This window comes from Zonotrichia leucophrys, chromosome 17, assembly GCF_028769735.1.
Source record: "Zonotrichia leucophrys gambelii isolate GWCS_2022_RI chromosome 17, RI_Zleu_2.0, whole genome shotgun sequence".
NCBI lineage: Eukaryota > Metazoa > Chordata > Aves > Passeriformes > Passerellidae > Zonotrichia > Zonotrichia leucophrys.
In genome coordinates this window covers 1,007,392-1,028,879 of record NC_088186.1, presented here as the reverse complement: position 1 = coordinate 1,028,879, position 21,488 = coordinate 1,007,392, and the positions used below count along the sequence as shown (strand labels likewise).

The following is a 21,488-nucleotide window of genomic DNA, read 5'->3' as shown; positions in this document are numbered from 1 at the left end:
CAGAGGAAACCCTCCAGCCTGTGCTGCTCCAGTGCCCTGCCAATCTATACATTTGTGTCAGACAGTTCAAATGCAGCCTGTGCCTGGTTTGTTTTTTTAAAGAAAGCTTACATCTTTAACTTTTTTGAACTAAGATTAGGGTTAGGGGGTTACATACATATATATGCTTTTAGTGGATTTTTTTAACCTACCTTTCTTTACTTAAAGGAAAACTGCAGTGCCATCTTCAACTACTTCCTGTAAAATTTGGGAATATTTGTATAGGGTACCAAGAAAAGCCATTAATTGCTGTGAATATGGTTGGTATCATTAATGGAAGATGCCACTTACTGAGGCTTCTCAGCAGAAAGTTGAGGCTGCTGCTCTCAGGAGAGATGTGGGAAATTTAAATCAGCAGGAGAATGTCGTGGAGGCACCAAATTGCTCCCACCATTTCCATGCCAACCAGCTTGGTTATTTATACCAGCTCTTTTAGCACTTGCCAGAGTTCAGCCTGAACCTCTCTGGTTCCACTGCAGCTTTCCTTGGAGCCATGGCTTCCAGGGAAGCTCAGCTCAAATACGAGTATCTGGAGAAGTCTGGTCACTTTCTTGCTACATGGAAATTTGTAGTGCTTATAAAGAAATGTATTTCAAAAGGTAATTTTTTGCAACTGTGCCTTTTTAGATAAATAAAAAAATTATTTCCAAAATAAACACCTTTGTTTAAAAAACAAAAAGTCCAGTATTAAAGGTCCAAGTGGAGGTGAATAACAAGACAATCAGACTTGAAATGATGCTGGATGTGCCCTGCATATACAGCAAAGAGGGAAGCAGTAACAGCAGCAGCCCCTGGTGCCCAGTGAGAGATACCCTGCAGTGAGGCAGGAGAGCAGTGTCTGTTGGAGGGGGCAAGGGCAGCAATTCAGAACCACCAATGCTCACTGTTTTCTTACATTCTATTAAATCAAAACTTATCAAATTAGACTTCTGCAGAGCAGTGTTACTCCTGCTGTTTTTGTTCCTGGAGTGAGCTAACAAAGCAGCTCCTTTCCTGCCCCCAGTGCCAGGTGGTGCCTGGAGGGGAGCACAGCTCTCACCTGCTCATTCATTGGGGTCAGTCCCAGAGCCCTTCAGGGCTGCTCGAGCTCCCCTGCTCTAAAGGAGGAGGGGAGAAGCAGCAGCAACAGCACCAGGCACAGACACACAGACAGTGGGCAGAGCCTCTTTATTCTGTACCAGCTGCTCTCTGAGCACCCACCAGGCTCAGGACGTGTCCATGGTTTGCACGGTCTCATCCACCACCTCGAGCTCCAGGTGTGCCACATTCTCTGTGAGAACAGCAGTTGTTCCTTTTTCACACTTGTACCTACCAAACCTAGTAAAGAAATGGGGAAAAATTAGTCTTGAAGATGGTACAGAGGAAAACTTGCATTTAAAATTTTAGAACTGATCAGCTTTAGACATTTCCTGTAAAAGTCCAAAGTAAAGAAGCTGTGCTTACTGCAAAATCTGTACTGACTGCAATAACTGAAAGAGTTTCAGATAAACCAGCACTGCAGGAAACTGCTCACAGAAACACTGCCACATAACTGAAGGGGTGGTTATTGAAATCAGTGGGCTCTCAAAGCGGGGAGGGACATTTGTGCTAAAAACCAAAGAACAAGCAATTTACTTATTTTTGCAACTCTAGAATCATTCCACCAATGTATTTGCCTCCGTTCAGCTGCTGCTACAGCCGCTCCTTTGCACTGTGCAGTTGAAAGTTCTACAGGCAGGGAACAGTGACAGAACTGGGCATTACTGCAAACAGGCCCTGCCAGGCAGAGCAGGGACCCCACAGGAGCCCCAGCCCCACTCACCTGTCCCCCTTCCTGTTGGCCACGTCGTAGGGCCGCAGGAAGTCCAGCTTGCTCTTGCTGATGACGCAGATGTCGATGTTGCTGCCGGAGCCCAGGTCGTTGTAGATGCCGGCGGCGATGGCGTCCCGCACCAGCTGCTTGGCCTCCTCCTCCTGGCAAGGGAAAAGCTGTCACTGCCCCCGGGCTGGCTTTTCCCAGGACTCTGTGTCCCTGTGCCTGTGGAGGCTGAGCTTGGAACAATAAATGATACACCAACCCCTCCACTCGCCTGCACTGCAGTCAAAATGCCGAGATTGTTACGTTTGTACCACTGAAGTGAAACAAAAGAGCAACTTTTGCTACATAATGGATCTAACTAGGACACAGTTACCAGTTAGAAGGAACCCCTGTGCAACAGCGCCCATATTACACAACAGCAGTCAGGAGTATCTAAGAAACATTTCAAAGTCATCAAAATATCCATTAGACTATTCCAGCAGATCTGTAAGATCACATATCCCCCTCAGCAGTGCCCGGTGCTGCTGTGGAGCCTGGGGAGCACTGATGGGGCTGGCAGCCTCTCCAGCAGCCCTGGCTCCCCCTGCAGCTCCCGGGCAGGGCTGGGGCTATTCCAAACCAGCAAAGTGCCACACTCAGCCCAGGGCCGTCAGCAACTACCTGACATGGCCTCAGCTCCTGCTGAAACCTTTCCTGATGTATCATTTTAAATTGTGTCAAAGGATATGTTTTCACTGCCAGAGCCCCTCAGGCCAGCCCTGCACCCTTCCCATGGCACCACAGGCCTTGGAGAGCCCTGCCCAGCAAGGGGACATCCTGCACCCTCAGCTCCACTGAGCCTGTGCCCGTCACCTGGCCAAGGGGTCAGAATGCAAGGAAAACATATAAATATGTATATGGACATATGCATACACCATATACATACACAAATCTTTTCAGTAGCCTAGAAAGTACACATCACAGAATGGGGACCCCTTACTTTCTCTCAAAGGTGTGGTACTTGAAAACTAGAGCTGCCTGTTCCAGTACACAAGCAGCAAGGCTGGCACACATCCATGGACACAGAGGTGTGGACTCATCCCCAGGTTGTGCAGCAGTGGCTGCTCAGCTCACCCAGCAGATCCTGCTGGGATGCTGAGGCTGCCAGGCTCCCTCCTCACTGCTTTGCTGCTGTTTCACACCTTGGAATAATCTTCTGCCACCAGACACCAGGAACAAGAGATAGGGTCAACGCTGAATTTGATAAATGCACCGGCTGTGAAAATGCCTCATTTTCACAGCCAGTGTGTGCCAGCAGCAGTGCCAGGGGCTGCAGTGCCAGGGGCTGCAGTGCCAGGGGCTGCAGTGCCAGGGGCTGCAGTGCCAGGGGCTGCAGTGCCAGCTGCTCCAGCCCCGAGTGTGGCTCAAGGAGCCCAGAACCAGCTCAGCTGCCTCCTGCCTGCCCTGCCCTCCCTGCTGCCCCTCCGGACAGTGGCAATGGCAGCATTCCTGTGCCAACAGCCATGGCAGCAGGGCACAGCCTCCACCAAACTGCAGAAACAGCAGCAATTCTTACTTCACTCCCAGCTTCACAACTATTACTCTTTATAAAAAATAATAAATTGAATTACGCTTCCTACCGAGCTGACTAGAACAATACAGCCATGCTGCAAAAATAATTCCTGTACCTTTCCTTCAGTGTTTTGGGCAATAAAATCCTGATAAGCAAGTAGTTCTTCACTTAACTGACATAAGACTGTCAATAATTTGTTGCAGACAAAGGTTATTTTAGTACTATAGGGAAAGTAAATAAACCAAATAAGTATGTGTAGGTCTAAGTGGTAGCAAAAGCAGAGTAATTTTAAGCTATATGAGGGTTAGGTGTAAGAAAAGCAGCCTAGGAAAACTACAGCAGATAGGTGGAGTTTGTTCCACTCCTCCTTTTAATTGCGTCCTTTTAAGTCAACACTACAAACCTCACAGACTCCTCTAATTTAAATCTGATTTGCTTGAAAAATGAACTCTATCATATTATCAAAATAGTTCAAAAAATACCTAATAAAGTGCAGTTGGAAGAGCTGAGCTGTAACTGCACTGAGGCAGCCACTGCACAGAGAGCCCAGCTCCTTCACTGACACAGTGCAGCTCAGGCTGTGAACGTGGAATAATTGCCATTAGAAAACCCTGCCTCAGTGCTGCTTCATGCTCCTCTTCTGACAATCTGCAAAGCTGAACAGAAGAGCCACAAGAAAAACTCCAAGTATTCCTTACAGAGATCCTGCACGGAGTTCAGCAAGGACTGCTACTTACAGTCACAAAATAAGGGGTTAGCAGGAAAGTGCTGACACAGTCTCAAGTCCAGGGCCCTCAATGAGTCACTATAATAATTAATCTTAAAAAACCCTAAAAGTTCAGAGTATATAAAAGGAGCACTTCGTGCTTTATGGTTGCAAAGACCAAGCTAACTGGGAATATCCTCCTCTGGGGCCCCCAGCGCTCCTTAAATGAGATTACAGCCGCGTGATGGAGTGCACGGCGAGGCGGCGGTGACAAGCAGCACTTTATGGGGTGATCTGTCTGTCCCCATCCCAGAGCCCTCCATGTGTCCCCTGGCTCCAATGTGCAGCTCCATTTACCCGCGCCTGACAAACGGCAGCGCTTGGCGGCGCGGTCAGCGCGGAGCTGGGGGACAGTTCATTACACTGACCACAGCCCTGCAGGGCCTGCCCAGGGCTGCCTGAGGAGCGGGGCAGCACAGGCTAAAATAAATAACTCAGCATGGAAGGCTCATCTGAAACGCCGTTTGATAAATTATTTATAACGCAGACAATTGTCTGCATTTAATATTGGCGCTACTGGTAGCATCTTTAAAAGATGATTTATGTGTTGTAATGCCATTAAGCTTTATATGGGCCCACTGCTGGCTATAAAGTCTGCTGAGATTTAGAGAATGAGTTTTAAACTGTCACTGCAACATCACAGTAGATAGAGGCTGTATTAAATCTTTACTTTAAACCTGTTATCTGGAGAGTTGCAGTTTGCAGACACTCAGGGCTGATGGATTGCCTCTCACAGCTGCTGTGCCACGAGTCCCAAACAGCACCAAGGAGCAACTTTTACACATTATTCTTGTATATGACTTGGATCAACTTTCTCTGCTCACTTGAGCAATTTCCAAATTTCAAGTGCTACTGAAGGAAAAAAGAGACTTTCCTACAGGAGATGAGGCTACTTCTACATTGTATTAATACTGTCTTCACTAATAACCTGTAAACAAGTTTATCATTATGCTCCAGCAGCAAAGGGAGCAGCTGCAAGGGCTTTGTCAACACTATTTCCTCCCATTTTGTAACTTCACAAGCAAGTTAAACAGGAGATGTTTTTTCCAGATTTTAAAATTTTAGAAATTCCTGATTATTTTTTTTTTCTCTTACCAAAATAAAATTAATCCTTTCTGCAGGTCATTGGAATGCTGTTAGAGATGCAATGCATTGTGCAGTTTTCCAAAGCAATTCTTAGAAAGATTTGAAATGCAATGCACAATCAGTACAATATCAACATAAACAAGTATTTTTGTAAGAATAAACAAATGGAAATACTTACCATAATGGTCTTTTACAACGAGATTTTTTCAAATACTATCACATAAAAAGTTGATACTACTTAAAATGAGAATCCCCAAGACTTATGTGGGAAGCAAAGAAAAAAAATCAGAAGCTTCAGGAAGGACAATGGCAACAAAAAATAAATCGATAAAGGAGTGTTGGGAATTTGGGGGTAGAAAGCAAAACCTCTTGAAGGACATAGAGCAGCATAATCAGAGTCTGGAAGAGAATCAGCAGCGTATGGAGAGTGAGGGGCTGGGGTGGAGATCAGTCTGTACCTGCAAAGATGCTGAAGTCTGCTCTGAGTCCAAAGAGAACAAACCTGAGCAGCAAAGGACTTTCTGTTTCTGGTAAGGGGAGGCTGGAAGGCTCCAGCAGCAAGAACAGATTTGGTTTGGCTGTCAGGAAAGGGGCTGGCATGGGTCCTTTAAACCACTCAGGTTTAACAAGTCTCCCCCCACCCCAAAAAAGAGTGTTTCCAGTCCTGCCTTAGAATAAGGAATGACCCAATCTGTCTCTTTTAATTTTTTTTTTTAATTAGACCTATGTGTTTTATGTTTGGATTCATTGTGGCTGAAGTGTCAGTAAATGTTTATTTTTCTAACCATCTTCTGCGAAGAACTTTCAAATAATCTGCTCAGTAGTCCCTGGTAATTATTCTCAGAGATAACAGTTTTTTCCTGTTCTGAGGAAGCTGCCTGTGAGCGCAGGCTCATCCCCACCCCCTCTCTGATATCATACACCACCAGTATAATAAACCACGTTAATATTTCATACCAGGGTGAAATATGCTGGAGTATCAATTCAACATCTGCTGTCTTTAGGGTACTGGCGTCCCGCAGAGACACTTTCAATTTGTAATTGAGTTCTATACTGAATTAATCAGCAGTTTATCTTTTTTAGTAAAATAATGTCTTCCCCACTAACCTGGATTTACATTAACAATTTATGCCAAATTACCTGCCAAGACAAGAAACTTATATGATTCGGAACTACTATTCAATAACATTAGTTGCTGTATGTCATTCCCTACATGGGGATTAGCACAATCCATATTTCCGATGGCACAGAATTAAATTACAAGCTCTTCTCACAACTATGGGATTTCTTTTAACACTATTCCCATTCTCTGAACTAAGAATGATTACAAAAACTCATTCAATCCATCACTTAGTAAAGTTCATGGGATTTTAGGGAACTGATTCTCAAAATTGGAACTGGCTTAACAGCACCAGAGCTGTAAATCCTGCCAGGCTGCAGCTCCTCCTCTGGCCCCTCTGTGCTGCTCTGCAGTAACACACCGACCCTCAGCCACCCAGATATGCAAACCCTGCAAAACACTACAGCTAAAGTTACTTTATGTTACTGTATATAAAAAAAAATAATATCAAGCAATAACATGTCTGGCTTCAAATAAAGCAAACTCTGCCCATCTGACCACTGCTTTACCTCTGACAAAAGGATGGAAGGGAATGAAGGTCAATGTTTTATTTGGAAAAGCAGCCTTGGGCCCTCTGGTAATATATCCTTCCTAACACACCAAAATGCTCCACAAAGGCCAGGCTGGCTCCCTCCTCCTCCTCCCCGCTCCCTCCCAGCAATTGCCCTCAGCCCCGGCCTCGCCGCGGGAGCATGGTCGGGCTGCGTGCCATGTGAAATATCTTCCAGGACATTTTGCCTGCCTTCTGCAGTTATGGGAGATATACAAACTGGAACAATTTAAACTGGAACACCTGCTCCTGAGAAATGCATCAAAAATAATTACCTGTCCTCCCCCTACCCTGTGCAGGGAAATGATCCCTTAACACAGAGCCCTGCTTCTGGCCGGCTTGTCTACATTATTACGGACAAAGTTTAACTGTTACTTTCATAAAGGTGAAGAAATTGTTGCTCTTTGACATGCAGCAAGGCCCAATTTAAACAAAGGTAACATTTATTTCCCTTGATACAGTCTGCAATCAGCAAACTGGAAGGCAGCACTGCTGGCTATCTCTGGGATCTCAGACTGGTGCTGCCGGCAGCGTCCCATCGACTTCAGCACACAAAGCAGGCTTTCATTCCTTCAGAAAGCACCCCACAAAACACCTCTCCTGCAATCCCACCATGCCAGAGCATACCTAGCTGGCATATTCCAAATCAGCCCAGATTTCCTGTTTAACACTAGTTCCACAAAGGAAATCGATCCACGGCACAGTTCTGCGAAAGATGATGAAAACAGTACAAACTGTCCAACGTGTCAGGCAGAAACCAGGCTGCCACGGGATAATTGTGATCTAACCTAACAATAAGAAACAGGTATGATAAGCCTTTATTTTCTGGCTGACTGTATGCACTAAGACCTGATATTTACCCATGGAAATCCCTGTCTCCAGGAGACACGAACACAGCTATGTCAGGAAAGCTGAAAACTGCAGTGCCACAAGCTCTGGCAGCAAGGAGTGAAGATATGCCACTAACAGCCTCAGTTGCTGTCACTGGATAATGAAATACACAGGCACAGAAACACAAAGTCCTGATTTTTGCTCACCAAGTCAGATTTCGTCTCATCTCCCCCCCCCATTTACTTAATTCCGTGTTTGACACCAACAGGGGTTCAAGTATCTCAGGCAGGCTCTCCAGCCTAACTCCCATAGTCTGGCTTGATCTCCATTGTCTGCTGCCAGAGTGGAGCCCCCAAACCTCGCAGCAAGTGGTGACTGTCCTGCAGAGTCATTAAAGCAGCAGTGGCAGCTGCGGGATCGGCGGCTGCCACACCTGAGCCCAGAGCTGATCACCATCGCTAATGAACCGGGCTCATCTGCAGCCTGTCACCGCTCCCTCCCTGTCACACGGCACCGGGGCCACGGAGACAACTACTGCTGCACATCAGAGACCGGTGACAGATCCCAAAAATAGCTCAGCATTGTTGTCACTAGCTCATAAACAAAAATAATTCTACCACATTGAGGGACAGTAGGAAAAGTGAGCACAGGAACATTTGAAGGATCTGTGTGTCAGCTGCTTAAAAATGGAAGAAAGTTACGTGTTTTCATATTTTGTGCCTGATGCATTTTTTTACTGAAATTAGAGGTGCACAGCAAAAGCTGCATTAGGCTACTTCGCATTTCGATACTGCAAAGATCCCAGCGCACATGGAGCATCCTGAGGAAAGCTCTGTTCCTCAGCTACTTCACTTATGGCTTAGGGGCTGCTCAGAAGTGCCTCAAAAACCTCTCTTCCCAAACGTGCCTGCCAAACTGCTCACCAGATGGCCCCCAGCCCCTGCAGGTCCCACCCAAACAGGTGAGCCAAAGCCCCCACTGCAGGGGGGTCACTGAGGCACACAGGGGACAGCACAGCTGCTGCAGCACCGAGAGGTCTGTGCTCCATGTGCAACACCCTCACAACACTCCTCTCTTATTCATCTTTCTTACCCTCCAGGGTATTTTTGTTTTTATTCAGCACCACTTGATTTCCTGCCACACTTAAGAAATGGTTGAAATGACTGTAAGTACAATCTCACACCTTTGTGGTGATCTATCCTAGAAATAAATATCTGTCAGACTGTCTCCTATCTCCTGTCTTCCACCTGTTCTTCTCCTAACTTGCTACTCCAAGATTTACTTTCTTTTCTTTGCAAAAGTTCTGTTTTCTGAGGCTTCTGATTCTCTTCCTTTTGGACCCTCTTTTTATTAAATCTGGTTGTTTTGATGAAATACAGAAAAGAAATGAAGTTACAAGCAACCTTTCCTTGCTTAAACAAGAAGTCTACAACGTAGCCCCACTGAGCATCAAGTAATTCTACAGACAAAATGCTTCTACTTTTCAAACACCAGAAATCAAATACCAGAAGAAAACACATCCCCCTCCCCATCTCCTGAGGAATTCAACCACCACAGGATAGATAAACGCAAAATTCCAGCATTTAATACTGTAGACTTTTTTCCCCAGCTCACAATGCTTCCCATATCCACTGACTCGAAGTACTTCTTTGCTATTGTTTAACACCAGAAGGCACAAATGCATTTACAAAATGACCGTAAGGTTTAAAACCAGCGGCGAGTCTATTGGAAGAAAAATTGGCTCCAATGAAAGATCTAAGCTGGAAACACTCCATTAGATGTGCTGTTCTTCCACTTACGTTTTTTAAAGCAGATCTATAGCTGCCCACATGACAGATTAATATTGTTCCACAGTAGTTAGGTGCTTGGCATTCCATTTTTGAAGCATCTAGAGGCCTTCAGGGCTGAAAGTGTTCCCATCCTCAGCGATCTATAATGGTTCCTCTAGAGGCCAGCCCTCCTTCCCCACAAACAAACCCTGCCTCCATAACTCAGGCTCGCGAGGGGCGCTCGGGGACGTCACCATCCATCTCCAGAGCTGCCTGAAGGACGGGGAAAGATCCTCTCCCAGCACTGCAGCCAGGGAAGGACCATCCCAGCTGGCACTGACAAAGCATGTGCTACTGAAATCTGAAGACACACTAAGTCTATGGAAAAAAACACATCCTGCTGGTGTTAGCATGCCTCAGGCACTGGGAGAAGCTTCAGCAACTCATCTTCAAAAGGCAGAGAGCCAGGGCCCTAGAAACCTGCAAAAATTGGCTAAGCCTGCAGTCTTTTTTTATTTTATTATTTTTTTATTTTTTTTTAGTTGAGCATCTTCAAAGTCTACGATTCTAACTGTAGGGCACAGCAGCTGCCACTGCAGATTTGATCCTCTCAGCTTTTGGCAGCTCTCAACTTGAAATTCTAGCAAAAGAATTTTTCAAGTTGCTATTATTGCCTGTCATGGATTTATAAATATTGTGCACTATCTGCTGTGGCATGGCTCTCCTGGGACACCAGTGCATGCCAAAAGCATAACAGAATGAAAAACAGTTCCTATTCTTCAAATAAATGCTAATTTTTTTTAACTGTGCTCACACGATGCGTTTGGTGATCAGCTTCAATAGTACAGAATATATATCAGAGGCAAAAAAGCTGATTGTCTTTTCCAGTAGTATTCAGCTGCTACTTTCATTAAGCTTGTTTAATTACATTCCAGATGCTAATTTGCAAGTTGATACCAGAGGGTGCAGGACAGTTTGCCTTTGAATCATTTTTCTGTGATGTGATGGTCTTGAAGCACACCACTACCCTCCAGTAGCCCTAGCAAGCTATTCTGACAATTAGTGCAAAAGAAAGGAGCATTGATCTTGACAGAAAAAAATAATAATTTTCTACCAATTTTATTAAATGAGTCTCCAGCAATTTTACCTTCATTGCCATTTTGTAGCCAGTTTTATGTAAAATATACATAGCATGTTTCAGATTTAATTTGGATTCATTTCAATAGAAATATTTGTTATTTTATTAATTAATTGAAAAAAAAAATCCCACATCTGACTTAGAATGTAAATACAAACTCACAGCCATAACAGAATATGAGGAAGTGTTTAAGGGTACCATTGAACTTTACCACATGAAACTTCACTGGTTTGGTTAATACAATTCCTGAACTGTTATTAGATAACAGATTACCCCGGAAAACCAAAGGAAGGGTTAAGGTGCATGCAAGTCTCAAAGATCTAAATATCTATTTCAACAAATTGGTAGGCTGCATTTCTACAGGCTTGTTATAAGTGACTATCTGCTGCCACTTATGGTTGTGTGTGAAGACAGTTTAATGAGGATGACCTTTCTAAATAGGAAAATTTAGAGATTTACCAGTTTTTGGTGCCTTTTTTTGGTTGCTCTAACACAAGAAATGACTTAAAATCTAAGCCTGAAAGCTAGCTGAGAATAAATGAAAACTTTAGTTGCAGAGCACAGCTCTTTGCCATTTGTATCTCGGAAAGAGGAGCGCTGTGCTGGAGCTGCTGCTCGCAGGGCTGCAGTCCGTGTTTGCAGCGGATGGCACACATGCCAAGTGCACAGTCACACAGGAGGCTGCACAAGGAGGCTCTCACTGCTGCAGCAGCACGGGGGGAGAGGGAAAAACAGAGCCTTCCTCTCTGTCTCGTGGCTCCATCAGCCATCTGGTGTGAGGATCCTTCCCAGAGACACCTGGGAGCCCATTAAACATACTCCAGTATCTCTGATAACAATTGTAAATACACTTCAGGCCAGAAGTCCAGCACCTTCACATGCTGCCCAAATCACAGCAATCCTGATCCCACTGCTGTCCCTAACTTTGCACACCTACAACTCTTGCTTAGGTACTGACAGGAGGTGCCAGGGATAACTGGAGAGCTGCTTTATACTAATGCTGAAGCAATTAACCAATGGCAAACTTCTCAAAACAAGGTGGGCCAGTTGACTGCTTTTTTAAACATCTGCTGGAATTGCACACTGTGATTTGTCAGGAGATGTACCAAGGTACAGGAGATCATCTCACATTTTAAACTTCATTTACCAGCTTTGTAGAGAAGAACTGTAGATTTATAGGACCATCACTGACCCACAGCAGCTGCACTACAAAAATGAGGAGCATCTGAAGACTTTTAGATGCATTCTCTTTTCAAGACTGAGACAGATGGATAGAAGGACAGAAAAACAAAAATATTGACTGTGCAGGGGCTGGTAAATTGCTGAAGTAAACTATAACCAGTAAGCTGTATGTTTTTAAAGCCTTCACCTACATTCAAATCACACGTTATCCCATACATATATACAGCTTCTTGCAATTTATTTATTTTACCCGTCAATTTTTACAGCTTTGCAGAAAGCTGACATTAGTACATTTTAAGTGCAGCAACACCAGAGCATATTTACCTAATTTTTACAATTTCAAACCTCCTAAATTCTTATGGTGATGAGGATTGCTGAGAGAAGAAAGGCTGAGGTTTAAAAAGCCAGGACTTACCTCCATGTCGGGTTTGTATTTATCTTCAAACACCGCCATGGCCGCGAGCGATCCAGAACCTGTGGGACAACACCAGGACAGCCCTTCAGCCACTGCATTCAGGTATGGCACTTTATTTTAGAGACAAATACACTACATCTCATCAGCACCAACCAACCAAGCCCACCACAGCTTCCTCTGCACTGTACAGTGTGTACACCGAGTGAGAACCCGATTTAACCCTGGGGTGCAGCTCTGGGCACAGACTCAGCACAGGCCCATGCTGACGGCCTTTCCTCCTCACCATCCTGAACATAAGGTACAAAAGTGGGGTCAGAAACAGAGAGTTAGGGGAACGCCACACTGTGCAGCCCCCACTCCTCCATCCCCCCTGCCCCTCTCTGAGGGTGCTGCAGAGAGGAGATGGCTCCAAGGCTGGGGATGAGCAGCCCAGCAGTGGGACAGGGCAGGGGCTGCTGCCACCAGCACATTTCCCCTGCAGTTAAACAGTTAATTGTGCTCCTGCTCTGTGCCATTATTTTTACAATAATGAGCAATAACAGCTGAACAAAGTGGCAGAGACAAAGGCAGAGTTTAACGCTCCTCTCCAGAAAGGACCAAGTACAAGTGCAGTGATGGAACAGCAGCCATCTCTGCCCAAAGCACTGTGACTGCAGGGTTATAAATGTGCTTTTTGTCACATTTGTACACAAAAAGCAGGATGGTACTATCTGAAACTGTAAACTTGCTTTGTTCAGAAAGAGTGAGCCTTCAGGAAGATTTTCTTGTCTGTCGGTGGCCCTACCCATATTTCAGAGAGCACTACTTTTGGGGAGTGAATAAAGTTACCTGCAATTTTTTACTCCAATTAGAAGATTTTTTGGCATTTATTACTTTTTAACTTGTTTTGCATAGTGCTATCTGTTTAGCTGGGTCACAGAGAAAGCCATATTTCCTATTTAAAATGATTTGTGTATATCGCTTGACCACCTCAATGGTTTAGTGAAAGCAAAAGGCAGCGATTAAACAGTTTCAAATGAGGTGTCCTGCTGATTTTATCAAGTCTGCTGAATGTATAATGAAAAAGGAGAAGCTGACAGTGACACTGTTGAGAAAATACAGACTACCTTAGCTGAACCATTTAAGGAGGTCCAATTATAGATCAAATTTAAAGGGTTGAAACAGCAGATTTACAGACACAAATCAATGAACATGGTAATCCTGATGAATATGACAGATATTCCTGTTACAGAATATTGCTGTGGTTGAGGATCATTACCTTTACAGTACCAAATACATCACATCTAAAAGCAGTAGGACACTCTAAGTATGCACTTGTATTGCAGGCAATGACTATTCATTTACACCTTGGAGCAATACACAACTCCATTTTTTAAACGCTGAAACTGAGAATAAAGAAGATTTTAAAGCAACTAATAGCAAAACTGAACTGCTGATGCAAACAGCTGATATCACAGAACAAATCACAAATAAAAGGAATTTTACTGACCCTTCAAACAAGGTCAAAATAAAGCATGTGCCAAAACAAATAAAGGAACCTGAACAATAAAACTATAATTCTTCTGGAATTATACAGGAATATTTCTAATGAGAGGGATAAAAAATCTGGGCTATGGTCTCAAACCAAGCCCACATTCCTGCTATTCCCAAATGAAGGCCGACCATGAGCTGAGTAGGAAGCCTCAAAGCTGGAAACAGCCCTGGTCTTGGGGAAAGGTTTACAAAATCAGAGTACAAAGACAAGAAAAAGTGCAAAAAAAGAAAGCTCAAAATGTAATATCTGACCAAAATTACTACATTAGCTATTTACTTGGGGAAAAGTGATCTTAATTTCTTAAAACTTCTAGTGACAAATAAATAATTATTGATAACACAATTGCATACATGGCTCATGCTGAATTCCTCCAGCTCCTTTTAAGAAGTTCCCAAAAGAACTATGGGCAGGAAATCAGTAACTTAGAGAGAAAAAACAGAAAAATGAAAAAGGCTGGGGGAATTTTGTGTTACAGTACATGAAATCCTTTATACATAAAGAATTACACTTAATTATTTATCTCACTATGTTACCGAGACACAAATAAATGCCAAATCTAGTATCAACCTTAAATAAATAAATCCAGACAGTCCTATAATGTAAATTTTCAAAGAGCTGTTTAAAGTCTTAACTTAATTAAACCTACATGGAGACATTTACATCTGAAAATCAAGATCCTAAGGAGGTTCTAGCAGAACAGGAAGCTGGAACAGCTGAATAGACTTGCTTCATTTTTTCTCTAGTGCTTATAAATCCTAAACAAGCTTACATTTCAAATTTCCTTTAGCAGAAGCCTCCCAGCACAGCTAAGCATCCGTGTCCCTGTCCCACCCCACTGGCCTTCCAAACAGCCCCCAATGTTCCAGCCTCTCCAGCTGCCCCCTGAAAGCTGCATTGTGACAGGAGAGCGGGCAATAAAACTGGGAACTTAAGTAAACATTGCAAGCACGGCTTTCTTATTGCAGCTCCTATAAAAACACAGAAAACTTGGATATTAAGGGTCTATGGAGAACTTGTTTGTGTGTGGGGAAACAGCTGCTCTCTTGTCCGTGCACTCAGTGGCCACCAATAATTCATTTTTAACAAGCATGCTTTGCCTTTATGCAGAAACAAGCTTCACAATTCCCAAACATAAAGTCTGGAGAAGGATAAAATCCAAACACAGCAAAACACCATCCATTAACTTGGGATGGATTCCCCACCTCATACACACGGTAACTGAGCTGAGCCACTACCAGGTCACATTCAGCAGCAGCTCAATCCCCAAATCCATTAAAACCTCCAGGAAAGCCGTGTGATAATGTGTAAAGGATAATTAGCAAAGTCATAATTTATTTGTATTATATAGCACTCAGGAAGAAATCCATTCAGATCTTTAAAATCCACTATCTTCAAAGAATGCTTACACTTGACATCAAGTAAAAAATGCCATCTCAATTCCAAAGAATTTACTTTGCGTATATTTGCAGTAAGCTACACTTCAGAACCAAATATTCAAGAAGCATTAATCTAATACCTACATACATAAAAATATTGACTGCAAACAAATTCTACAGAACTACAGAAGCTGGACGACTCTGAGGCAAATGCTTTTCAGTATGAACCAGGTAAGTTATGAAATGATAAGAGAATTTACTGTTCTCTTCATTAAGTAACACTGGTGCTTTCCTGATTTTTGCCAACCAAGGTGTTAAATTTTCTGCATGCAACTCTAATAAAATGACTTTAAAAATACCATCTGGTCTTCACTCAAGCAGTTGTGCCACTTCAGTATTGATTTTAAGTGAAAGATAATTATTGACACATAGCAAAGTGCAGCTCACAATAATTTTCACTGTGAATTAGAACTGCAGGAGCTTTCCTAAAGCAGATGCACTGGATCTTTTCAGCAGAACCTTCACTGAAGACAAGTTCTCATTGCCAGGTACAGTCCATCTCCTCACCCAAGGACCTGTTTGCTGCCACAGCCGAGGATGTGCAGAGCTTGGAGAGCAACACGGAGCACTTGCTCATCCATCACTGCCAAGGCTCCCTGACAGGGCATTTATTCACAGGCACTCATTGTTATTCAATTTGCTGCTCATCCCAGGTAAGAATTCCGTGATCTCGGCAGCCCCTTGGACTGGGATCATTTTTCAGCTGGCTCCTGGCTGGGGGCTGGCTCCCAGCAGTGGGAGTTCTTGCTCTGCAGCACGACACTGCCACTGCAATGAAGAGCTGATTTATGAATATGAAGCACCACTGGCACCAGGGGAGCAGCTCTGGCCACCAGAGACTCCTGAGCACTCCGCCTGCTTCCAAAAGCTCAGCTACACACTTCAAGGGCTTTAATTTTATGCATGCATTTCATTATAAGCCTTGGCCAGAAGCTTTCCTAGACAAGCCAAGCAATCAGACAATCTTGCATCGTTTGCTGAAATCCAATTTTGTCCTTTGTCAGCATAAACAGTTTAATTTGATGCTCTTGCTCCTGAGTAAGCACTGTGTACCCTTTAAATCTCTCCTGCAAGGCAGGACACCACTGTCCATCCAGACAGACCGGCACACCAAAATAAAACTCAACTTCTCAACCACCTTTCCTATTTAATTTCCAGAAGTTAATTTGCCATACACACCTTCCCTGATTTAATAAACCGCCTTTCTAACATTTGGGATAAAATACTCCAAAAAACAAATCTTACTTAGATTAGTCTAAGTAAGACTGAAATACACTTCGAACTATTATCTTAAATTTGACTTGTCATAGTTTTTCTGCTGTCTCGATTCTATCTTTCACCTATATGCATTACCTAATTTTTTACTAAAACAGATGCTGGTCACTGGAGGAAGTGCCAGGGCACCAGGGGTGGGAAGGTGAAGGACCCTGATGCTGAGAGGGGCTTTGTCTGACAGCGTGGCCAAAAAGAACCACACACACCTGGTACTGCCCGCAGCAAACCGAAGTTTAAGGTACACTGAACTCAACCCTCCCATATTCTACTGCCCCCTCGTTTGAACTTAAGCCTGCTACCGTGCTATTTTTGTGGAGGGAAAGAGGAGCTGCCAGCATTTCCCGACAGGCCGTGATGTAAAGCTTTTAAAACTGAGGCAGGAAAGCCAGCGTGTGCGGAGAGCTGAGCGGTTCCCGCAGCCCGGTTCGGCCCGGTTCCGTGGCCCCGTTCGGGCCGGTTCCGCAGCCCCGTTCTGCCCCGTTCGGGCCCGTTCCGTAGCCCCGTTCTGCCCCGCTCGGGCCGGTTCCGTAGCCCCGTTCTGCCCCGCTCGGGCCCGTTCCGTAGCCCCGTTCTGCCCCGCTCGGGCCCGTCCCGCAGCCCCGTTCGGGCCGGTTCCGCGGCCCCGTTCTGCCCCGTTCGGGCCCGTTCCGTAGCCCCGTTCTGCCCCGCTCGGGCCCGTTCCGTAGCCCCGTTCTGCCCCGCTCGGGCCCGTTCCGTAGCCCCGTTCTGCCCCGCTCGGGCCCGTTCCGTAGCCCCGTTCGGGCCCGTTCCGCAGCCCCGTTCTGCCCCGTTCGGGCCCGTTCCGTAGCCCCGTTCTGCCCCGTTCGGGCCCGTTCCGCAGCCCCGTTCTGCCCCGCTCGGGCCCGTTCCGCAGCCCCGTTCTGCCCCGTTCGGGCCCGTTCCGCAGCCCCGTTCTGCCCCGTTCGGGCCGGTTCCGCGGCCCCGTTCTGCCCCGCTCGGGCCCGTTCCGCAGCCCCGTTCTGCCCCGTTCCGTGGCCCCGCAGCCCTCACGGCCCCGATGACGTCACGCGGCAGGCCCGCCGTGCCCGGCCCGCCGGCGCCACCCAGCGGCCGCCGCAGCGCCCAGCCCGGCCCGGCGCTAATTGCGGGCGTTAATCAGCCCGGCCTCGCTACACCGCTACCCGCGAGAACAGGAACCGCCGCCGCCTCCTGAGCAGCTGTTCTAGCCAAAGATGCCAGCCAGAAACAGAAAATATTAATGAGAATCCATAAATGTGTATTTCCCCACCACAGAAGCAGCTCAAAAGCTGCACCAGGCACAGGCTGATTTGCTAATCTGACACAGTTTGTTTTCACATTAGTTCTCTGATATATTTATTTGAACTTTCCCTTACACTTCCACGGCTATACCAAATACAAGCTTCCTTTTAAAATAACCCAAGTCTTCCAAACAATACACAAGTTCCCCAAGTGAATTTGTACAAACCACGAGTTGGGACAACCTGCAAATCAAGTTTCTGAGGAATTTTTCTTTTTTCTTTCAGCAAGATTTTGGGAATCCCACAATTCTTGTGCTTTAAGGTGTGGAACACACAGAGCAACATTCCCAATACCAGTTTCCTGGCAGCTGAGCTTTATCCCAGCCCACGTATGTGAGCAAACAGAACAGGGCACCTGCCTTATAAACCCAGGTACAACTCTATCTTTGTGGTCTGATGCCCACCCAGCTCCCAGCACACAAGGGGCTCTAAGTGAAAGCCCTGTAGGTACCAGTGCGAGGCATTCCGTGCCCGGGCCCCGGAGCAGCACTCACCCATGGTGACGTAGGGCAGCTTGTCGGTGGATCCGTGGGGGTGGATGCTGTACAGGTGGGGGCCCGTCACGTCCACGCCCCCCAGCACCAGCGCGGCCCCGATGTAGCCCTGGTACCTGGGAGCAAGGTTTGTCTGTGAGTCTGGGGCTGCTCAACACCATACAGGGCTTGGGAACTGCTCCCCAGCCAGCGGGTGCAGCCCTGCACTGAACAGGCTGCTTTCACCAGCTGGCAGCAATAGGTGAGAAATGTACTAAAATATGGCTTATCTCAGTGTCCAGCAGACTTTCTGAGGCAGTGATTCTATTGCAAATCACTCCCAACTTTATAAGCTTGCACATTACTCTGTTACTGGTCCAGCCTTCTCACCACAAGGATACGCAGCAGTTTTCATGGGTGTGATTATGTATTAAACTAATACCCTTCTATTTTTGTTGTGTGATTGCTGCATAATTCTGTAAAACACCACAGACTCCGTTTCTCTTCCATCTCAGTTAACAAGCCCAAGAAGCAAAGGGCAATTATGAAAGAAGTCCTGAAGTTATGAAGGTGAAGCAGGCTGAGATAGGACACTCCTTAAGCATTATTTGGTGGTTCTACCAGCACAGGGAATGAACAAGAAACCCCCCAGTTACCTGAAGAGCATCTGCTTGAGCATTCTGTTGGCAGTGACCACTCGTGGCAGCCGGCCCGTGGACAGGGAGTGCAGCTCCAGGTTGGAGGAGATCAGCTGAGTGGTCATCTCGGTGTCTGCAGCTGTGCCCGCACCGCAGCAGCTGAGGAACGTCATCAGCAAGTGAGGAAAAGGATACAGAAACCTCCACGCTTCAGGCAACAAACAGAAACTTTCTCATTGTAAAATTGAGGGAATTAAGTTCTCACACAGAGAGTGAGAAACAAGAGAGCCTGCTTAAGTGTAAAGGGAATACCAAGAACCCCCAAACCTTGCTTAATAAAGTACCATTTTGAAACAGAGCTAAGTATTTGCTCTTAGTAAAGAACACCGCTAATACGCAATAACGCACCCAATAAACAATTTACTACCCAACAAAGCACTGTAACACTTACTAGATATTAGGGGAAATGAAGTGTATTTTGGAACAGTTCTTGTCAGCAACAACCATCCCCTCAGTCGCTCTCGTATCCGCTCCGAGGACGACGCCATCCTGCAGGAAGAGAGAATTATTCCCCAGGCCGCGACCTCCTCCGGGGGCAGCTCGGGGGCCGGGCCGGCCGGGCCCGGGCACACCGGGGCTGACTCAGCAGCGCGGAGCGGCCGCCGCGGGCCCGGCCCGGCCTCGCCGCCGCCCGCCTTACCTTGAAGATGACGCCGGCGATGGTGGTGCCGGTCTTGCGCGGCGCGGGCACCCGCAGCCCCTTCTGGGCGAGCTCGGCCTCCAGCAGCGAGTTCCTGCAACACAGCGGGCGGTGGGGCCGGGCGGAACGGTGCCGCCTCCGCCGCCCGGCCCGGCCCCGCGGTCTCCGCGCTCCCCCGGCCCCGTGCCGCTCCCGCCCCGGCCCCGTGCCGCTCCCGGCCTCACCGAGCGCAGTTGTCGAAGCTGAAGCCGCCGGCGGGCGCGCGCAGCACGGACACGGCCGCCATGTTCCGCCGGGCACGGGAGGGGGGGCGCGCGAGCGCTTCCGGGGCAGCGAAATGGCGGCGGGGCCGCGCGCTGAGGGGCGGGGCCTGGCGGGGCCGCGCGCTGAGGGGCGGGGCAGAGATGGGCGTGGCAAAGATGGGCGGGGCCGGGCGGGGCGTGAAACGGACCCAAAGCCGTCCCGAAACCGACCCAAAACCGACCCCAAGCCGACCCCAAGCCGACGTGGTGGCAATGGAATGGTTCTGTGGCAAAAAAACCAACCAAACAAACAAAAAACCAAACAAAAAACCATTTTCAAAATTGCAGGAGTTCTGCTGTATGTCTCTAAAATTAATTTAGCGCTTTCTGAATAAACTACATCCAGCGTCCAGTTTAACTTTTCCTCCAGTGTCCCGAACCATTAAAGGAATGTTCAGATGTATCCACAGAGAGCAGAACTTCTGGAACATCTGCAGAAAGGATGTGCAAAAAGCAAGGCAGAGAGTGAGATTTTTCCAAAGTTCACAAACAGCTGCTTTCTAGATATTAAAAGTGTCTGAAATTAAAAACCTCATTGATTAAAAAAAAAGTGCCATTTGTTCAAAATATTAAATATTAATTATTTGACACCCTTTCTCTTGCAGGAAAATGAACCCAGGGTCCCCTGTGTCAAACCAGACCTGCATGTCTGCACTGTCCCTCCTAATTATTGAAAAATTACTGTTCTCCATCAAGGTGTTCTTCAGATGAACAACAAAAACGGGATGGGTGGGCAAAGCTACTGGGCAATGTCTACTTTTTCCTCCAATGCTCAAAAACACATGCCAATAGGAGAAAACAAAAACGGGGAAGAAATCCAAACCCCAGCCTCTCTCTTGGTTGCGCCAATCTTGCAGAAAAAAGCCACCAGACCAGGCAGGACCATCCTTCAGGTAAACACCCAGAGAACCTGTGCTCTGCACGCTCATCTCCCCTCCTTTCAGCCCTTGGGTAACTGAAATCCCATGTTCTTGTGCACCAGTAAAGCTGGGAGACTGTCTGAGAGACGGAATATCCTGCTGCCAGATGCTCTTTTTTCATTCTAACACAGTTGTTTTTCTCTTCACTTGATAAAGTTAAAATAAACAGTCTCTGGGGTGAATTACAGGCATCAAAATTGGATTGGCATGTAAACTGTGGAGCAGTTGGTGGTGGGGAGTCTGGGGAAAAGGAAACAGCAGGTTTTAGCTAGAGGGGACAACAGCTTTATTTCCCTTTTGGTCCTTGACAACCAAGCAGATGTCCCACAATTATTGTTTTACCTTCCAGGAGCAGAGAGCCTCTCCCACCCTGCAGGTAGGCAGGGCTGGCCCTTGCAGATGTGCAGGTGCCTCTGCTCCCTGCTCCAGAGGCAGCCTGTGCACCACCAGCTCCATCTAGCGCAGGGAAACGCCTGCCTCAGGCTCTCACACAGCCCTGCCTCTCCCTCAGCTGCCTGGGATGCCTGTTTCCAGTGCCACTGGTGGAGATACAACTGATGGTGTGAAGGATAAAATCTTCTCTGATGGTCTGCCATGGGCTTTTCCACACCGGCTGTATTTGTATAGCAAAGTATTGTACACAGCAAAGCTGGTGTGCGCTGCAGCCAGCAGTGTCTGCTGATG

General features: G+C 46.5%; 1 protein-coding gene across 1 annotated transcript; it reads right to left on the bottom strand.

Moving 5' to 3' along the window:
• Positions 1 to 1,189: 1,189 nt before the first annotated feature.
• Positions 1,190 to 19,944, bottom strand: PSMB7 (proteasome 20S subunit beta 7). Its single transcript, XM_064728081.1, has 8 exons — positions 19,807 to 19,944; positions 19,583 to 19,676; positions 19,334 to 19,431; positions 18,901 to 19,041; positions 18,266 to 18,381; positions 12,247 to 12,305; positions 1,841 to 1,992; positions 1,190 to 1,356 (listed from the first exon to the last, which is right to left on the bottom strand). Exons 1-8 carry the CDS (start codon positions 19,866 to 19,868, stop codon positions 1,245 to 1,247), a joined length of 834 nt encoding a protein of 277 aa, XP_064584151.1. The 5' UTR covers positions 19,869 to 19,944; the 3' UTR covers positions 1,190 to 1,244.
• Between the last annotated feature and the right edge of the window lie 1,544 nt (positions 19,945 to 21,488).